Below are 15,774 nucleotides of genomic sequence, written 5' to 3'. Positions count from 1 at the left end.
CCACCCCGACCAGGCGGGCTTTATTCCAGCCCGATCTACTGCCCTAAATTTGAGGCGCCTCTTTAATGTCATGGCACAGTTAGACCCGGATGCCAAGGCGGCTGTAATTGCACTAGATGCTGAGAAAGCATTCGATTTGGTGTCATGGACCTACCTTTTTTTGGTGTTGGAGCGGTTTGGCCTGGGTCGCTACTATATCAACTGTGTGCGTTTGTTATATACACAGCCGACAGCTAAGGTCTTGACTAACGCCACTCTCTCCCCCGCTTTCCACCTATACAGGGGGACTAGACAGGGATGCCCATTTTCACCCATACTTTTTGCTTTAACCATCGAACCAATGGCGGAATTCATACGCCAACACCACGCACATAGAGGGCTTAGGATGTCTGGACCTCAGATTATCTCGCTTTACGCGGACGATACCCTGTTATACGTCCGAGACCCCATCGAGAACGTAAAACACATCATGGCAGACATACAGGAATTCTCTGAACATTCTGGATGCAAAATCAATGTGCCTAAGTCCGAAATATTCCCCCTTACGGATGGCACAGGGGACCTGGCTGGTATAGAGGGTTTCCGTTTTGCCCCCTCCACGGTAAGGTACCTGGGGATATTGGTGGCTCGAGACAAAGACCTGCTATATGCACACAACCATGGGGAATTGCTGGCAACTCTGGTGACTAAGCTTCAGATGTGGGCTAACCTGCCACTATCACTATACGGGAGGGTGGCGTTACTAAAGATGGTGGTTCTCCCCAAGCTCCTCTATTACTTCAATAATATCCCTCTCTGGCCTGGTAAACCTTTTTTCATTAAACTTAAATCTCTTGCTTCCTCGTTCATTTGGTCTGGGAAGACGGCCAGGATGGGGTGGGATAAAATGGTGGAACCTTTTGCTAAGGGTGGCATTGCTGCACCAGACTGAGTTATATTATTTATGTGCACAAGCACAATTCGTAAAACACTGGTTTGATCCTACGGACACCGCTCCACACATACCTATTGAAAAACACTCAGTCCGCCCTAACGACATACGTTCAGTCCTCCTTAACCCGCGCTACGTTGGCATATGCCCATTTGACCCGGTATATACAACGACGCAGGCCTGGGCCAAGATATACAGAAGAATCAGCGTGGAATCCCCCTATGACCCGGAAGTTCCCTTATGGGACTTCCCTGGCATCTCCCCCACGTTTGATCGGGCCCTCCAGGAATCCTGGGATCCTAACAAGCTTTTTACACTGGGCGATATGTTCCCTGAAGGGGAATTCTGTGATCTCATAGATTTCGTTGCTGTGGTGGGCAGAGGTCAACTTAAACACCTCCAATACTACAGAATGAGGGCGGCCTTTTCGGCGAAATGGCCCACATTCCCACAAGAACCCCACTCCCATGAATGTATTAGATCAATGGTGTCCACGGATAGCTGTGGCAAGGGGGTCTCCATGCTATACACCCTGGTTCAAGTCCACTCCCCATCACGTAACATGATGAGAGAGGTCTGGGAACGAGACACAGGCACCCAGATAGATGAGGTCCGCTGGGCCCGGTACTGTCAACTAACCCGATCGGTGTCTATGAACTCTGGACTACGTCTAATCCAATTTAAAGTACTGAACCATCTCCATTATTCCCCCTCCAGGGTAGCTAAATTTGTGAATACGTGTACGGGCGCCTGCCCTAAATGCGACTCCCCTGCTGCTGGGCCTTATCACATGTATTGGATGTGTCCCAGGGTGGCTGAATTCTGGAGGGAAGTGGCAACGCTCCTCGAAGACATCACAGCCATTCCGGCAGACCTCTCGCCCCTGAAATATCTCCTGGGCGACATAGGGAAGGTGAAGGAAACTACGAGGAGGCTATTCAATATATCATGCGTCATCGCAAAATGTTGTATCCTTAAACACTGGAAATCCCCCAATGCCCCGACTAGGGCCTCCTTCCTGAAGGAACTATGTATGGTAAATGATGATGAAGAATTATTTATACTGTCAGTACCATCGCCCTCTCGCCCCAAGGACATCTGGTCACTGCTGCGCTTCCATCTCTGTGACCTGGATTCAGACTCGGACACAGCATCTGAACACACACCCTGATTTGTGTTATCTGCCTATCTTACCAGTGATGTTTTTTGTACTTCTAATATGAATACTGTGGTGTCCCACTTTTGAATGCTCCCTCTTTGTATGTTAATGACAGTGTATAAATTAATGCCGTGCTTGTGAACTGCTCTCTTAATAAAAATATGTTTAAAAAAAAAAGAATTCTTCCTAACAGCTGAGAAGCAGAGGTGGCGAGAAGCCGCAGGAGAAACAGAATACGCCAGCAAGAGCCATTGAGTCCACCCAAGGGAAGCTGAGACAGTGGGGCTTATTGGCAGCCATGCCAAACCCAAATAAATGTTAATGAAGCACATGAAGGAGAACGAGCAAGTGAGCTATGCTGAACCAGTATAATAGACTTAAGTTAGTGGGTGTATGCAATATACATAAGAGAAGCCCTGGCAGGATAGTATGGTTGCATGCGATTTCTTCCAATATACTTCTACTGGAGATTTCACACACAAAAAAAAAAAACAGATTTATTTTTTTTTATTGTGGGGGAGACCTTCACCCCTCCCTACCCTAACATATACCCTTACCTCACACCCCACCTATTATTCATTACAAATATACCATTTCCCCTAACGTTTTCGGTGAAATATATTCGGTGTAATCACATTCGAAGAAATGGTATTCAAAGACATCTACGGTAACAGGATAGTATACCATTCAGATACAAGGTCAAGCAAATATAGGAGACTATCAAGTTTGGAAGTGTGCTAAGAGCCCACATGAGAAAAGCCCTGGCAGAAAAGTATTCAACTTGAACATGTCTGGAATAGTGTGTAAAATACATTACCCCAAGAAGTCCTTATAAGAGCACATCAGGACTAGGAAAAGGCTGTGAAAACATTAAATAGGATCGAAAAACCTGGAAGGAGAGTACACCAGGTATCATAAGAAAATACAGATTATCAGCCAAGTTGTTTTGTATACTAGTTGCGTTGTGAATCAAGAGAAACTTAACTGCAGAGTGAAGACACATCCAGGGGAAGGGAACCACCCTCTTGAATAAGGAACGCTATCCTTCTTGAATATTTTTTTTTGGATTTAAGCATTTCCTTTCTGAACATTTATACATAACTCAAGGCCAAAGACATTATCCTTTTCACCTTAGAGTTCATTTTGTTACAATGTGTGGCCCAGAACAGTACTTTGGACACAGGACGGTTTTGCTTTGGACTCCAACATGGACAGACCCTTAGTTTTGGTTTTAGGTAGGGAAATGCCTCTTACAACAGGGACAGAGACATTTACACATCCCCTTTTATATTAATAAATGTATTCGACCAAAACCATGACTCCCTTGTGTCAGAGTCTCATTCCTGGCTCCTCACAGTCCCGTACCGCAGCTACGAAACCACCCTCGAGAATAAGTCCATAAAAAGTCATGCAAAAAGGTATCAGTCTGTCTGATAAACTTTACAGGAATGGAGAGAAAAGGGAGACAATGTTTCCCCTCAGCACTCCACTTAAAGTGTGGTGAGCTGATCTCGCATAATAAAATACTGGTGGGAAAAAAAGTGCCCCCCTGCCCTGGTTACATGCGTTAAAGGTAAAATAAAAATGGAAGCTCTAGCAACTCCCAGCAACACTGCACAGAAAGTGATGTGTGGTGAAATAGGAAAAGGAAGATGCCAGAAAAGTGAGTAAAGCATAAGTCCATCAAAAAGAGGTAAAAAGGGTGCCCATGGTTAAAGTAAAAGTGAGTGGAAAAAGGTGCACACTCACTCAGGAGAATAATTTGAAAATACAAATAGTCCAGCAAAAATGCTGGGGGACTCGCAAAGTGGAGAGAATTGCAAACAAAAAGGACAAATCTACCCAACGGAAACACACAATGATTATGCTTAGACAGTGTTTTGGGCCTACAATAATATGCTTGTACTTGCCTATCAATGGAGTCTGACGGGTAGGTTATGTATGTTCAGGTCTTGGGTACAGGTCACACGGGTCAGTTCTTCCCTATGGGTTTGTTGAGGCTTTCAATCAGGCGACACACACCTTGGTCTCGGCCTAGTATGTAGCGCACAACTGAGATGCTTTTCTCCTTATCTTATGCAGTTTCAATTTGAGAAGGTATACAACTCGTATCACACCCCCTTTTCAAATACCCCGGGTCACAATTAACCATGAACCATGCTGGTTTAGGATGCTTCCCAAAATAATACCAAAGCTTTCCCTTTTAGTTATTTGGGATTTTAGTGGGATTTCAGAATTGAAGCCTTGCTGGGATAGGATCAGCAATGCTCAGGCCTTGTAGTTGGGATCTGGACTCTGCAGGATGAATGGAACAGTAACGCCGGCACAGAAAAATCAGGAAGAGTGTGTCTAGAGTCTTGTCAGGGACTCTTATTTATAATGCATAGTGACATCATCAAAGTAAATGGCTGGGCAGGCTTAGCCAAGCAAAGCACACCTCTAACCCACGGGATTGGTCAGGGGTGCTAGTCTCCGCCTCACTCTCAACTGGTTGGATTTCAAAGCAGCAGGGCAGATTCATGATGTGAGTTTTACAATGTTCAAAAACCTCCCACAGTTATTTTAGCCAACATTCAATTTTGTCACAAACTGTACATTTATACAGTTGAAATCTCTTAAATTATATACACAGGTTACAAATTTTATGTAGCGCATAACACTCCACTCTGCAATCTGTGAGACATTGTTTCGCCCTAACAATACTTTTTGGTAATTTTGAGTATGAACGATTCGGCCTAAAATTCCATAACTTTATACACTTGTGGATTAACATAAGGGATGCAAGTATAAAAATGTGCATTGGCATCATGGATACTTTCCTTGTAATCCCTGATTCTTTGCCATTTCTAGTCCCATGGGGTCAGTGAATTCTACCATGTCTTCAATGAAAGCCCATAAAATCACATTTAAACTGCACAATTGTTACATTTTACAAAGTCTTGCTGCAGAGATAAAAGTCTTTAAATTTGTATTCATAAATGGTCTTTGGAAGCAAATGGCAGTCCTTTGTCCGTCACTGGACCATTTTTTTCTTTCTTCAGCTGCCACCAACTGTCATTTCCTCCAGAGCAAGGTGGGGGTTTCCCCGCTTGATTGAAGGTTTATTACCCCTTCCCCACTTCACACTTCCTTGTGCTGGAAATTCAATTTTTAGTGGGTTCAGCCTAGACTAGATTCTGTCCAACCTAATAATTATCACTGGGGTGTTAGTTTCTGCAAAGGGAGGCCCTCCTGTTGGTAGCATCCCCCCCACCCCCAAGCAGAAACCTATTCTTGTCGAACTTGCAAAATCCAGTCAATATTGTTTAACTGTTTTACTTTCTTATATTTGGTCCTGAATTAAACAAGCGAGTTGAATAAAATAACCCATGTGTGTATTTTCCCCAGCAACAAACCCCTTCACATTGCTAGATAATGACAGGCTTTCATTCAATAGTTTACTTTTAAAACAGGCCTCTCTCCCCTCGAGTTTGCAAAGCCCATTTTACATGTGTGGTGAAAAGCTGGCATTTCTTTTTAAATTCGGTTTTGCATCTCCCTCTGGATTCCAACACTGTCTTGCAGCTATAGTTATTTTCTTATATGCAGGAGTTTTATTTGAAGCATAGATGTATTGAAATTGACATGGCTCAGATAGCTGGCGTTTCTATGAACTAATGAGCTTGGATACTTTGTAAAGAAAATGAATGTGTTTTTCCCCTGCGGGCAAAAGTGGAGCTCCTCGCCGATTTTTCTCAGAGTTGGTTTGACAGGGCCTGTCATTCAGAAATCATGCCTGGTTTTGCTGAAGCACAATGATATACTGGACATGGCAGGGACTTATTAATCACAGTGGTTTAAGGAAGAACAGATGGTAATAGCGTCAGAGCAGCATTTTAAAAAGGTGAAACATGTTTCCTTTTTAAAATGGGGATTTTGGGCTTTCAGCAAAGCAATTTATTATTCCATTTGTATATGTCAGAACACACTGGCACGCTCCCTCAGTGTGTCCCTTTGTTCCATCCGGCCCAATGTGTGCTTGGCAGGATGGTGCAGCCTTTTTGTTGCTGCAAAACGCAGTTTTATGGCCATGGTGCTTAGTTTAGACAAAATTCTGTTCAGTGGGTCAATGTAGCCCACAGGTTTCCAAAAAAAGGAGAGAAATACTGGCAAGAAAATGCTTGAAAATGTACGACAGGAGATAAATTACAAGTTACTCACCGTAGTGACTAACATACTCTTAGTCCATAGTCCCCTATCCTCCATACTGCAAGCACGTCTGACTTGAGGAAGCCCTTGGTCCCGTCAAGGTAGAATTTCAGGGCACGCCTGACATCCAGGCAGTGCAGAATTCTCTGTGTCTTGTCCTTAGGATTGCCAAAAAATGTAGGAAGGATTATTTCCTCATTCAAGTGGAAAGCAGACGGAACCTTAGGCAGAAATGCTGGGTGTGGCCGCAGGACTACCTTGCCCCTGCGAAAGGTAGTATATGGTCCTGAGGCAACCAGCGCCTGGATTTCCCCGACTCGGCGAGCCAAGGTGAGGCCGACTAGTAAGGCCATCTTAATGGTGACCAGCCACATGTCCGCAGATGCCATTGGCCCGAACGGTTTGTGCGCCAGGGCGCACAAGACTATGCTGAGGTCCCACACAGGGTGTGGCCTCTTGATGGGCAGGTAGAGCCTTGCAAGCTCTGTCAAATGTTAGTTCCAATCCGATTGGAGAAGAACCCCCCCTCCTCTGAGTTCCTTTAAGCCCTGATGGCTGCGAGGTAAGTGCGGCAGGTGTTCACCTGTACGCCAGAGTGGGCGAGGTGTGCCGAGAAGGAGATCACGTCGTCTAAAGTACATGCCAGGGGGTTGATTTCCTTGGAGTCTGCCCAGTGGCAGAACCTGGTCAATTTACTTTTATACTGGGCCCTGATAGCCTGCTCCTTGCGGCCTGTACGATTTTCAGATTAGCCTGGGAGAGGCTGAGGTGCTTTAGCGTTACCTGCTCAGGAACCATACTGTGAGGGATAGTTTCTGTGGCGCGAGGTGGATGACCCTGCCCCCCCTGCTGTGCCGGAAGATGTGCTGGGCCCGTTGGAAGATGAATCGGTGGCTTCTCCGAGAGGCTGAGCAGCTCTGAGAACCATGGTCTGGATGGCCACCAGGGAGCCATTAGAATGATGTTGAGCTGGCAAGACTTCTTGATCTTGCAAATCACTCTGTGAATCAGCGGAGTGGGTGGGAAGGGGAAAGCGGTCATGCCGTTCCACTGGATCCGAAATGCATCGCCCAGTGAGCCGGGGTCCTGTCCCTGCCAGGAGGCGAACCGAGGGCACTTCGTGTTGTGCCAGGTGGCAAAGAGATCCACCTCGGGGCAACCCCATGCGTTGAAGATCTGAATAATAAGGTTGTTTTAGCTGCCACTCGTAATTGTTTGCTCCCAACCTGCTGAGCCTATCCGCCTCCAGGTTGGATTCCCCCGGAAAGTGGACTGCCGTGAGGTAGGTGCCGTTTTCCAGGGCCCATTCCCACATGCGGATTGCCAGTCTGCACAGTGGAGGGGATCTGGTGCCTCCCTGCTTGTTGACAATAGTACACGCTGGTTGAGTTGTCTGCCTGGATGAGGACAACCTTGCCCCAGAGAAGTGGAGGGAATGCTCTGAGCGCTAGCCAGATGGCGTTCAGCTCCAACCAGTTGATGTGGTATGCCTGCTCCTGTCGAGTCCAGGTGCTGTGGACCGAGAGAACATCCAGGGTGGCTCCTCAGCCCTCAAGCGAGGAGTACGTGGTGATGGTGACCTGTGTGGTGGGAGGACGGAAGGGCTTGCCCGTCCGTAGGTTGCCGTCCCTGGACCACCATGTGAGGTCCTGGCGGAAAGATGGAGGAACGTTGATCATCTCGGATTGAGAGCCCCGCTCCTGGTTCCATGAAACCGCGAAGTGCAGCTGAATTCTCCTCATCCTCAATCTCGTGTGTGGGACGGCTAATAGGACTGCCGCCAAGAGACCCAGGAGATGCTGGAACCACCAGGCCAAGGTTGCATCTGCTGAGGAAGGGAGTGGTGGCCCTACTGATGGCCGGGATTTTGTCCTCCAACATAAACACCTTCTCGGAGCACGTGTCCCAGATGAGGCCCAAGAATGTCAGTCTGCGTGGGCTGCACTTGCAACTTCTTGAGATTTCGCGAAAAGCAGAGATCTTGCAGTCTGTTCATAAGAGCATGGGAAGAGTGGTGAACCGCTCCTGGAGATGTAGCCCTGACGAGCCAGTCGTCGAGGTATGGGTAGACGTGAAGGCCCTGTGCTCGGAGGAGGGCAGCCACAGTATTCATGAGTCTGGTAAAGACCAAGGGGCCAAGTTGTTAGGGAGAATTCTCTGTTTAGGCTGAATTTCCCTACCTAGTGAGTCCCCCAGCAGCTTTGCTGGATTTCTGGGGTTTCTTTTTTTCTCCTGCCAAGAGTGAGACTCTTTTACCCTCACTCTTGGACCTGTTGAAGTGTGTTTTCTTGGTTAAACCTTGTGTTGAATGGGCTATGGGGTCTTTTACTCCATAGGGCCTCATGTATTTTTGTGATATGGGTTACACAGCACCCTCTGTGCCGTGACCCAGGGGTGTCCTAAGGACTCCCCAACATAGACTCCATACCCTGAGACTGACTACTGTCTCCCAGGGCATGTAAAGTCACCAAAGACTTTGCTAGTCTTGAATCCTGAACAGAACCAGTACAAACCATCATATTGTGGACGTACTGGCTGGGGCAATTCGATTGCCCCAGGGTCTGTTAGTCGAGGGGGCACGTCTCCGTCCCCCCTGATCGAGTTTTGGCTGGTGGCAGTGGAAACTACGTTTTATATTCGACCGCGAATATTTTCCTATGGGATTTCCCATTGTTTTAGGCTAACACATTTAATTATTTATTTACGGTAGCCTTAAACATACCGCCGGTTTATATATTTATTTTTATAACTCCGGTTGGGACTTTTTGCCAAAACTTGATTCTAAAATGGCGTTGGTGTTCGCCTCTGTAACTCTGACCCAAAGTGGAGCCCTTTGTTCCACTTTTGGCGGGCTTCTCCACAGAAGCCCTCCAAAGTGGTGCCACTCTGTCTGGGGTACTTAGGAGGGGTGGAGGGGGATTTAGGCACCCTGGACTGAGTTACCTTGGTAACTCAAGTCGCACTCCGTCCTGATTGGCCCAAGTGGTGAGCCGGCCGGCTCACCACTTAGCATGTTTGAGTGACAGCTAGGCTGGGTGAATGGGGGTTTGCTGCATAAAAGCAGGGCTTTGGGGACTGGAACTTCAGAAGTCGCCACAGGACCAAGAATCCGACGAGGGAAGAGCTGAGCCGACCTGCTTCGACGACACCACCCGGTGGAGCCCTGCTGAACCGTCTCACCACTTTTCCCGACGACCGAGGAGAACTCTTAACGGAGTGGCTCCTTCCCTTGACTGGTGGGGACAACCAGTTTTCGCCTTCTTTTCGCTTCTCGAGGGATCTCGTGGCCGCCTTGCCAGTGCCAAGCACCCCGGCAACCGGAACCCCACCACTTTTACCCCAACCACGAAAGTTGGTACAACCCTTTAACGGAGGACTCCGCGGCTGGTTTCTTCCCGGGCAGTGCAACGACCTTCTTCTTCTGCTCTTCAGCGAGAACTTCTTCTCCCCTGACCGACGTCGAGCCTTGCTGCCACTGCCTGGAACAACTGCCACCGCTGGAGGATCCTTTCCGCTTAAGGTACCGTGTTCCGCCTGGCTTCCCTTGCTACCGACTGTACGGGGTAGATTTAGCCCCCGGCTTTCGAACCTGGGAGTGCCTGGGACACCCTGGCTAAACTTTCTAAGCCACTCTAAACTCTTTCTAACTCTTTGCAAGACTTTGAATCCCTAATAACAGTGTGATCTTGGGCACATTTTCGCTCCGGCTACTCTAAGAGTGGGCCCTGCCTAGTGACTTTTGCTCACCTGTAACTTTGTGCTTCTTTGAGCCTATTGCAAGTGTTCTGAACCTTAGAGTGGTGTGTTTAACCTAACTCTGCTCCTTCTCCCTTCTTTTTTTTTCCTACTAGAGTGTCATCTAACGTTAAGCGCTCACCTCTGTTTTAATTATGTGGTGTTAACTTAGAGTTGTCTAGATAGGAATAAGGGTTGAAACTGCTTTCATCATAACTGTGTTTGAAGTGTTTTTACTATATTTTGCTAGAGTGATTTCAACTTATGTGTGTTTAATAAATAAATAACTATATACTTTTGAAACCAAGCTCTGGTCAGTGTTTGCTTGTGCTATTGTGTCTGAGTATATATTGTGTATACTTTGCATACTGCCTAACTCTTCTTGAGGGAAGTCTGACTGCTCAGCCACAGCTACCAGGTAAATCTGGGTGGTGCAGACTGCTACCAAGTGGGTTTACTGCTATACCTGTAGTCTTAAATCTTTTGCAGTGTTCCCCAAGGGAACTGCACAGGTTTCTGCCTAACACAAGTTGAGGCCAAAAGGAAGGACCTTGAATTGGAAATGGTAGCACATGATCCTGAACCATAGGAAAGAACGATGGGGCTGCCAAATTTGGACGCGTCCTTCAGATCAAGGGAGCACATCCAGTCTCCCTTGCACAACGTCACCGCTATAAAAGCTGGCGTAACCATCTTGAATTTTTGTAGAGGCAAGGAGAGGTTGAGGGTGGAAAGGTCCAGCACAACTCTCGGGCCCGCCTGGTTCTTTTTCTGAATGGCGACACTCCTGGAGTAGAAGCCCAAGCCTTGCTGGGAGGCTGGGACTTCCTCCACGGCCTGGCTCTCTACGAGCAACCGGATCTCCGCCAGAAGAGTTGCTGTCCCAACTTGAGGGAGTGGAGGAGGGAGGGGGTAGGAGATGCTGGGATGGGTAGGCGGTACCCCGTGGATACTACGGAAAGGATCAAAGGATCCGCGAAATTCTGGTGCCAGAAATGTGCATGGAGAGCAAGCCTGCTCCCCCCCACTGGAGACACGTGGACCCGGAGGGGCGTGTCATGCCTTCTTTCCCTCAGTGGCTGTTGCAGAGGCGGGGGACTGGAAAAAGCCCTTGCTCTGCCCCCCCACCCCCTTTTTTGTTGCTTGCTTCGATTTGGAGTCGGCGAGCAGTCCGGCTGCCTGGAACTCCATTCCTGGAAGCTGTGGAACCCTCCGTACGTACGCCCCTTGTCGGAGCGCTGCTGTGACTGGGTGTACGATTTGGGTGTGGTCTTTGTCAAGATGGATAAAGACTGCCATTTGTGAGCCGTTTTTCTTTTTGTCCAGCTCCTCGTCCATGGTGGAGAAGAAGGGGCCCCCGCCCTTCTCGAATGGCAGGTCTAACAAGCGTTCCTGGACATCCGGGTTCAATTTCGTTGCACGTAGCCAGGCTGTCCTTCTCATGTCCGTGGCGATACAGGTGGCACGGCCAGAGGTGTCAATACGGGCCACAGTGGACTCCATGAGGTCCTGCGCCACCAGCTTGGCCTCAGCCAGTTCCGCCTTGAAACCTGATTGGCTCTGCATAGGGAGTTCTGGGAGAAGTCCGTAATTTCCTGCCATAACCTCTGGTTAGCGGCAGGCAGCATGGCATTGGGGTTGGCCTGACGAAGATGCAAGAACGTGTTGGAATACAGCTTCTTCCTGTAAGCCTCCGAGATCTTCTCCTCCTTGCCTAGCCACGTCGCGGACGACGACGACTGCTGCTGCGGCATCACTATACTCCAAGCCTCAATCACAGAGGAGTGTGGCTGAGGATGGGCCGATAGCAAGAGTGTAGCCCCTTCATCTGCCTGTACTTGGCGTCCAGGCGTCGATTGACCGGCTGGGCAGAGTGGGGCTTGAGCCAACCCTTTTTGGCCAGGGAGACTACATCGGTCTGCAGCGGAATTCCCATTTTGGCAGAGGGGCGTCGTGTGAGGACTTCAGCAAGGACCCCCTCTGCCAGTTGCTCGACCTCAAGTTGAGGCAGGCCCAGGTACTCAGCCAGCCCTGCAAGACGAGGGCATGTCAGGGTCCTCCTCATCCGTGTCCTGTGGGTCAGGAGGATCCTGCGTCGGTGGGGGAGTAGCGGGAGCCGGTCGGTGGGGTACCAGGACCGGAGCCGGAGGCTGTGGAGGAGGCTGGTACAGAACCGCCTGAGGAATTGGCTGGGGGGACAGAGGCAGAGGCTGTGCCAGGGCCAGGGGTGCCGGCAGAGGAGCACGAGGTGCTGGAAACATTGGAGGGAGCACATCCCTGATGATCACCACCATCCGAGGGGACTTCATGAGCCCGAGGAACCTTTTAAAGAACCTGTCTTCAAAGGCCGGAGGAGTAATAGGGGATATAGATGGGGTAGCGGGAGGCTGCTGGAGCCGCTGCATACCCTGCCCATACAGACGCAGCGGGAACCTGCCTTTCGCTAATGAAGGATAGGCTGTAGGCCACGTACCTGGTTGAGGCCAGTCCCACCTTGACATTCGTTCCTCGCCGAAACTCCTGGAATGGCGTCGGAAGGGTGCTGATGTCTGGCAGGGTGGCCATTTTGTCCAGGTGCCTGCGTCGTGTTGTTCGGCTAGCTGGGCCCAGCCTCCTCCAGGACTCTGAGTTTGGATCGCAAGGCCTACCCTGCTCCTCAGGCTTAGACACGGTAGGTGTGACACCCTCGGCCCGGTAGAGCGGTGTTTAGGCGCCCCCTCTGATGTATTGCCGGTACTAGAGCGTGGCCCCTCGGACATAATGCCGGTACAAGGGCAGAGCCCCTCGAGTGAAAACCCTGTACAAGAACCTTCCGGTCCCTCAACACTCACCAGGAGGATCCGAGGATCCCTTGGCCTGTAGCTGGAGCAGCCTATGTGAACGTGCAGGTACGAGAACCTGAGCGGTCCCTCCCGCATGGGCGAGTCCTTCGGAAGGAGTCTCCCTTGCGGGGTGCGATGGAAAATAGAGGCCATACCTTGGGCCTGGATCGATGTTTCACAAAGTTCTTGAGGTCCTCTGGAGGAGACTTCTGGAAGAGCTCCCTCCACTTGACTAGTCGGTTCATCAGAGACCTCGATGACAGGGCGTTGCACACTGTACAAGCTTGCCAATCGTGGTCTGGGCCAAGGCAACGTAGGCAGAGGGCGTGGGGGTCTGAAATTGGTAATAGCCCGTCGCAGGATGGACACCTGCTGAACCCTGTGGAAGTCGACATATGCCTGGGAAGAGTGTGACGCCGGAGGACCAAGTACCTGTAGATAAAAGGCAAAAAAGACAGAAGAAGAAGTATCCACGCATGGAATTACATGGCCGAAGCCAAACCCAGGAGGGCTGGTGAATTCGGCCCATTCCCCTGTCAACGCGACAAAGGGGACCGAGGTGTGGTGCCGGAGGGCGGAGTGAAGGCAGCGCATGCTCCCAGGGCCGCACCCATGCGCGTCTCTAGGTTTAAAAGGGTAAGAAGGTTTTTTCTGATGAAAAAGGTTCTGTCTTTCGTCCCTTGGAAGGGACGCCCATGCACTATGGAGGAAAGGGGATAGGACGTAAGAGTATGGTTTGCATGCAAGCATTCGGAATCTGGAGGAGAAGTGCAGGAAGTGGGGGGTCCTCTATGCTGTCGCCAGAGTTAAAGTTGTCTCTGGATTAACCCCTCCTCGTCTTGACAAGGGTAGATGCTCGACCTTATCACAGCTAAGACATGTGTTGCTTGCATAGCACCTTGTGTCACAATAGTGAGTAACAGAATAGGAGTAGGGGAGCTTCTAACCTTTCAAATGATATTGCTCCACCAGCTGGTAATTTTCAATGGCTCAGCCTTTGCATGTATGTAACTGAAGGGGCTAATAGACAACACAACAGAACGTTCAATTTGTGAACATTGGCACATTTTCAAAGGATGGGCATGCTTACATTTTAAACTATGAATGTTTGTCATACAAGTTAAATTTTATTTAAAGAGCCATCTTCAGAAGCTTGTGGATATTCTGGAAGGCAGTGCAGGGCACCACACCCCTTATGCAAGTGCACTGGAGAATCTCACCTCTTCATCCGATTCAAACTGCACATTCACGCCATAGGTTTCATCAATGTTGTCATCTGCAAGAAATTTGAAAACATTACCAAAAATCAGAACACTTCATGATACAAATAAATGTAAAATCATTACAACCACCCAAGCAGAAAACCCTCCAACTCCAACGTTTGCATCATCATTCTATTGTTAACCCATAAGACCATCACGATGCCATAACTGCCCTTGTGAGTAAATAAATTAAATCTTTTAACAATGTAAAGGGTTCTTCAAAGTCACTGCCTGTGGCAGGCAGAAATGCCAGCCTAGGGTTAGCAGGGATTTCACACTCCCTTGTATGTAGCGCAGACCAAGCAGCAAGGCCTAGTTAAGGAGTAGGGTGACAATGTTGTGCAGTACAGTTAACACTAGCAGAATATGTAAATAAAAAGACCCACACATTTGATTTGAATTTTGATTTTTATAGCAGATATTAAGACAGAGTAAACTGCATCAAAGTGCCGATGTAACCAGTTAAAACTAAACAGAATCATGAAGTGCAATATAAAAACGGATTAGATCTTTAGCAGGAGAACCTGATTAGCTGAACAAGTAAAGGCTTCAAGGCTTTCTGAAGCCGCAGGAGCTCCACAATGCTTTGGATGTCCAATTGCAGTGAGTTCCAGTCTAGAGGCGTACACCGGAAAACGCCTATCGGCCCAAAATACATATCTGGAATGTAATACCACCAATACAAATAAAATGGACGATCGCAAAGTGCGTCTTTGCTCATAGCGCATCTGTTTTTTTTTAGAAACATACGGAGGGACTAAACCATGTATAGCATTAAAAGTTAGGCAAAGGGCCTTAGCGATCCTCCATTTGACAGGGAGCCAGCCAGTGGAGAGATCTGAGCTTTAAAATAATTTTCACTGCTGCGTTTTGTGCCCTCAGAGTTCGGGACAGTCATTTATCGGGCTAACTGCAAGCAATGCATTTCCATAGTCCAATCTAGAAATGATCAGGGCTCCGGCCACCAGCGCATGATCTTGCTGGGGAACAAATGGGAGGGCAAGGCGCAAGAGGCGAAGCAAGTAAAAATGCTGCCTGCACCATGGCTCCCATCTGTTGTTCACTACCAAAAATTGGACTGCCATAGAACATTGCAGGTCTTAAACCTTCAAAGCAAATGTCAGCTGCAAGCCAGGGGGAAGTAGGACATTTAGATTGACCTGGGTTAGGTAAAATGAACAAGTTACTTACCAACTGGTAACGTTCTTTCGGCTGGATGTTCCTCAAACGTATTCCACATCTTTGACATGTAATGTCCACAGCTGTGCTGCTTCAGAATTTTTTTCGGCAGAGGGCGTCCTGCGTCGGGTCGATATCCCTCAAGGAGGCCTCCATCGAGGGTGACGTCACTGGATGTTATAAGTAGTACGCACAGCGCCCGTAGCCTGAGTTTGTGTTTTTCCCCCATAACGTGTAACCTGCTCGTACACAATGACTGCTTGACTGCACATAGCCTTGCGGGAACGCAAGCTGCAATAGCACAGGAAATTCTTCAGAGGGGCAGACTGGGAGGGCGATGTGCAATACGTTGGAGGAACATCCAGTCGAAAAAGAACGTTACCAGTTGCTAAGTAACTTGTTGTTAGGCATAATTATATGCAGTACCCTTTGGGAACACTATACACAATTAGGACAAGTGACAGTACAATTTCACCTTTGGTACAAGCCTGTACTACA

The 15,774-nt window shown here is 48.6% G+C and overlaps 1 protein-coding gene across 1 annotated transcript in view; it reads right to left on the bottom strand.

The window, feature by feature from the left end:
* SNRNP200 (small nuclear ribonucleoprotein U5 subunit 200) overlaps nt 1-15,774 on the bottom strand; it is a 983,530-nt gene that overhangs the window by 810,633 nt on the left and 157,123 nt on the right. Inside the window, exon 5 of the mRNA XM_069619090.1 lies at nt 14,056-14,111. Within this exon, the coding sequence (XP_069475191.1) occupies nt 14,056-14,111 (56 nt within the window). The remainder of the gene's footprint in view (nt 1-14,055; nt 14,112-15,774) is intronic.

Source organism: Ambystoma mexicanum, chromosome 10 (genome assembly GCF_040938575.1).
Source record: "Ambystoma mexicanum isolate Mex_15411 chromosome 10, UKY_AmexF1_1, whole genome shotgun sequence".
Classification (NCBI taxonomy): Eukaryota; Metazoa; Chordata; class Amphibia; order Caudata; family Ambystomatidae; genus Ambystoma; species Ambystoma mexicanum.
Note: the sequence above shows the minus strand (reverse complement) of the source record. Positions and strands in the feature narration are given on the sequence as shown.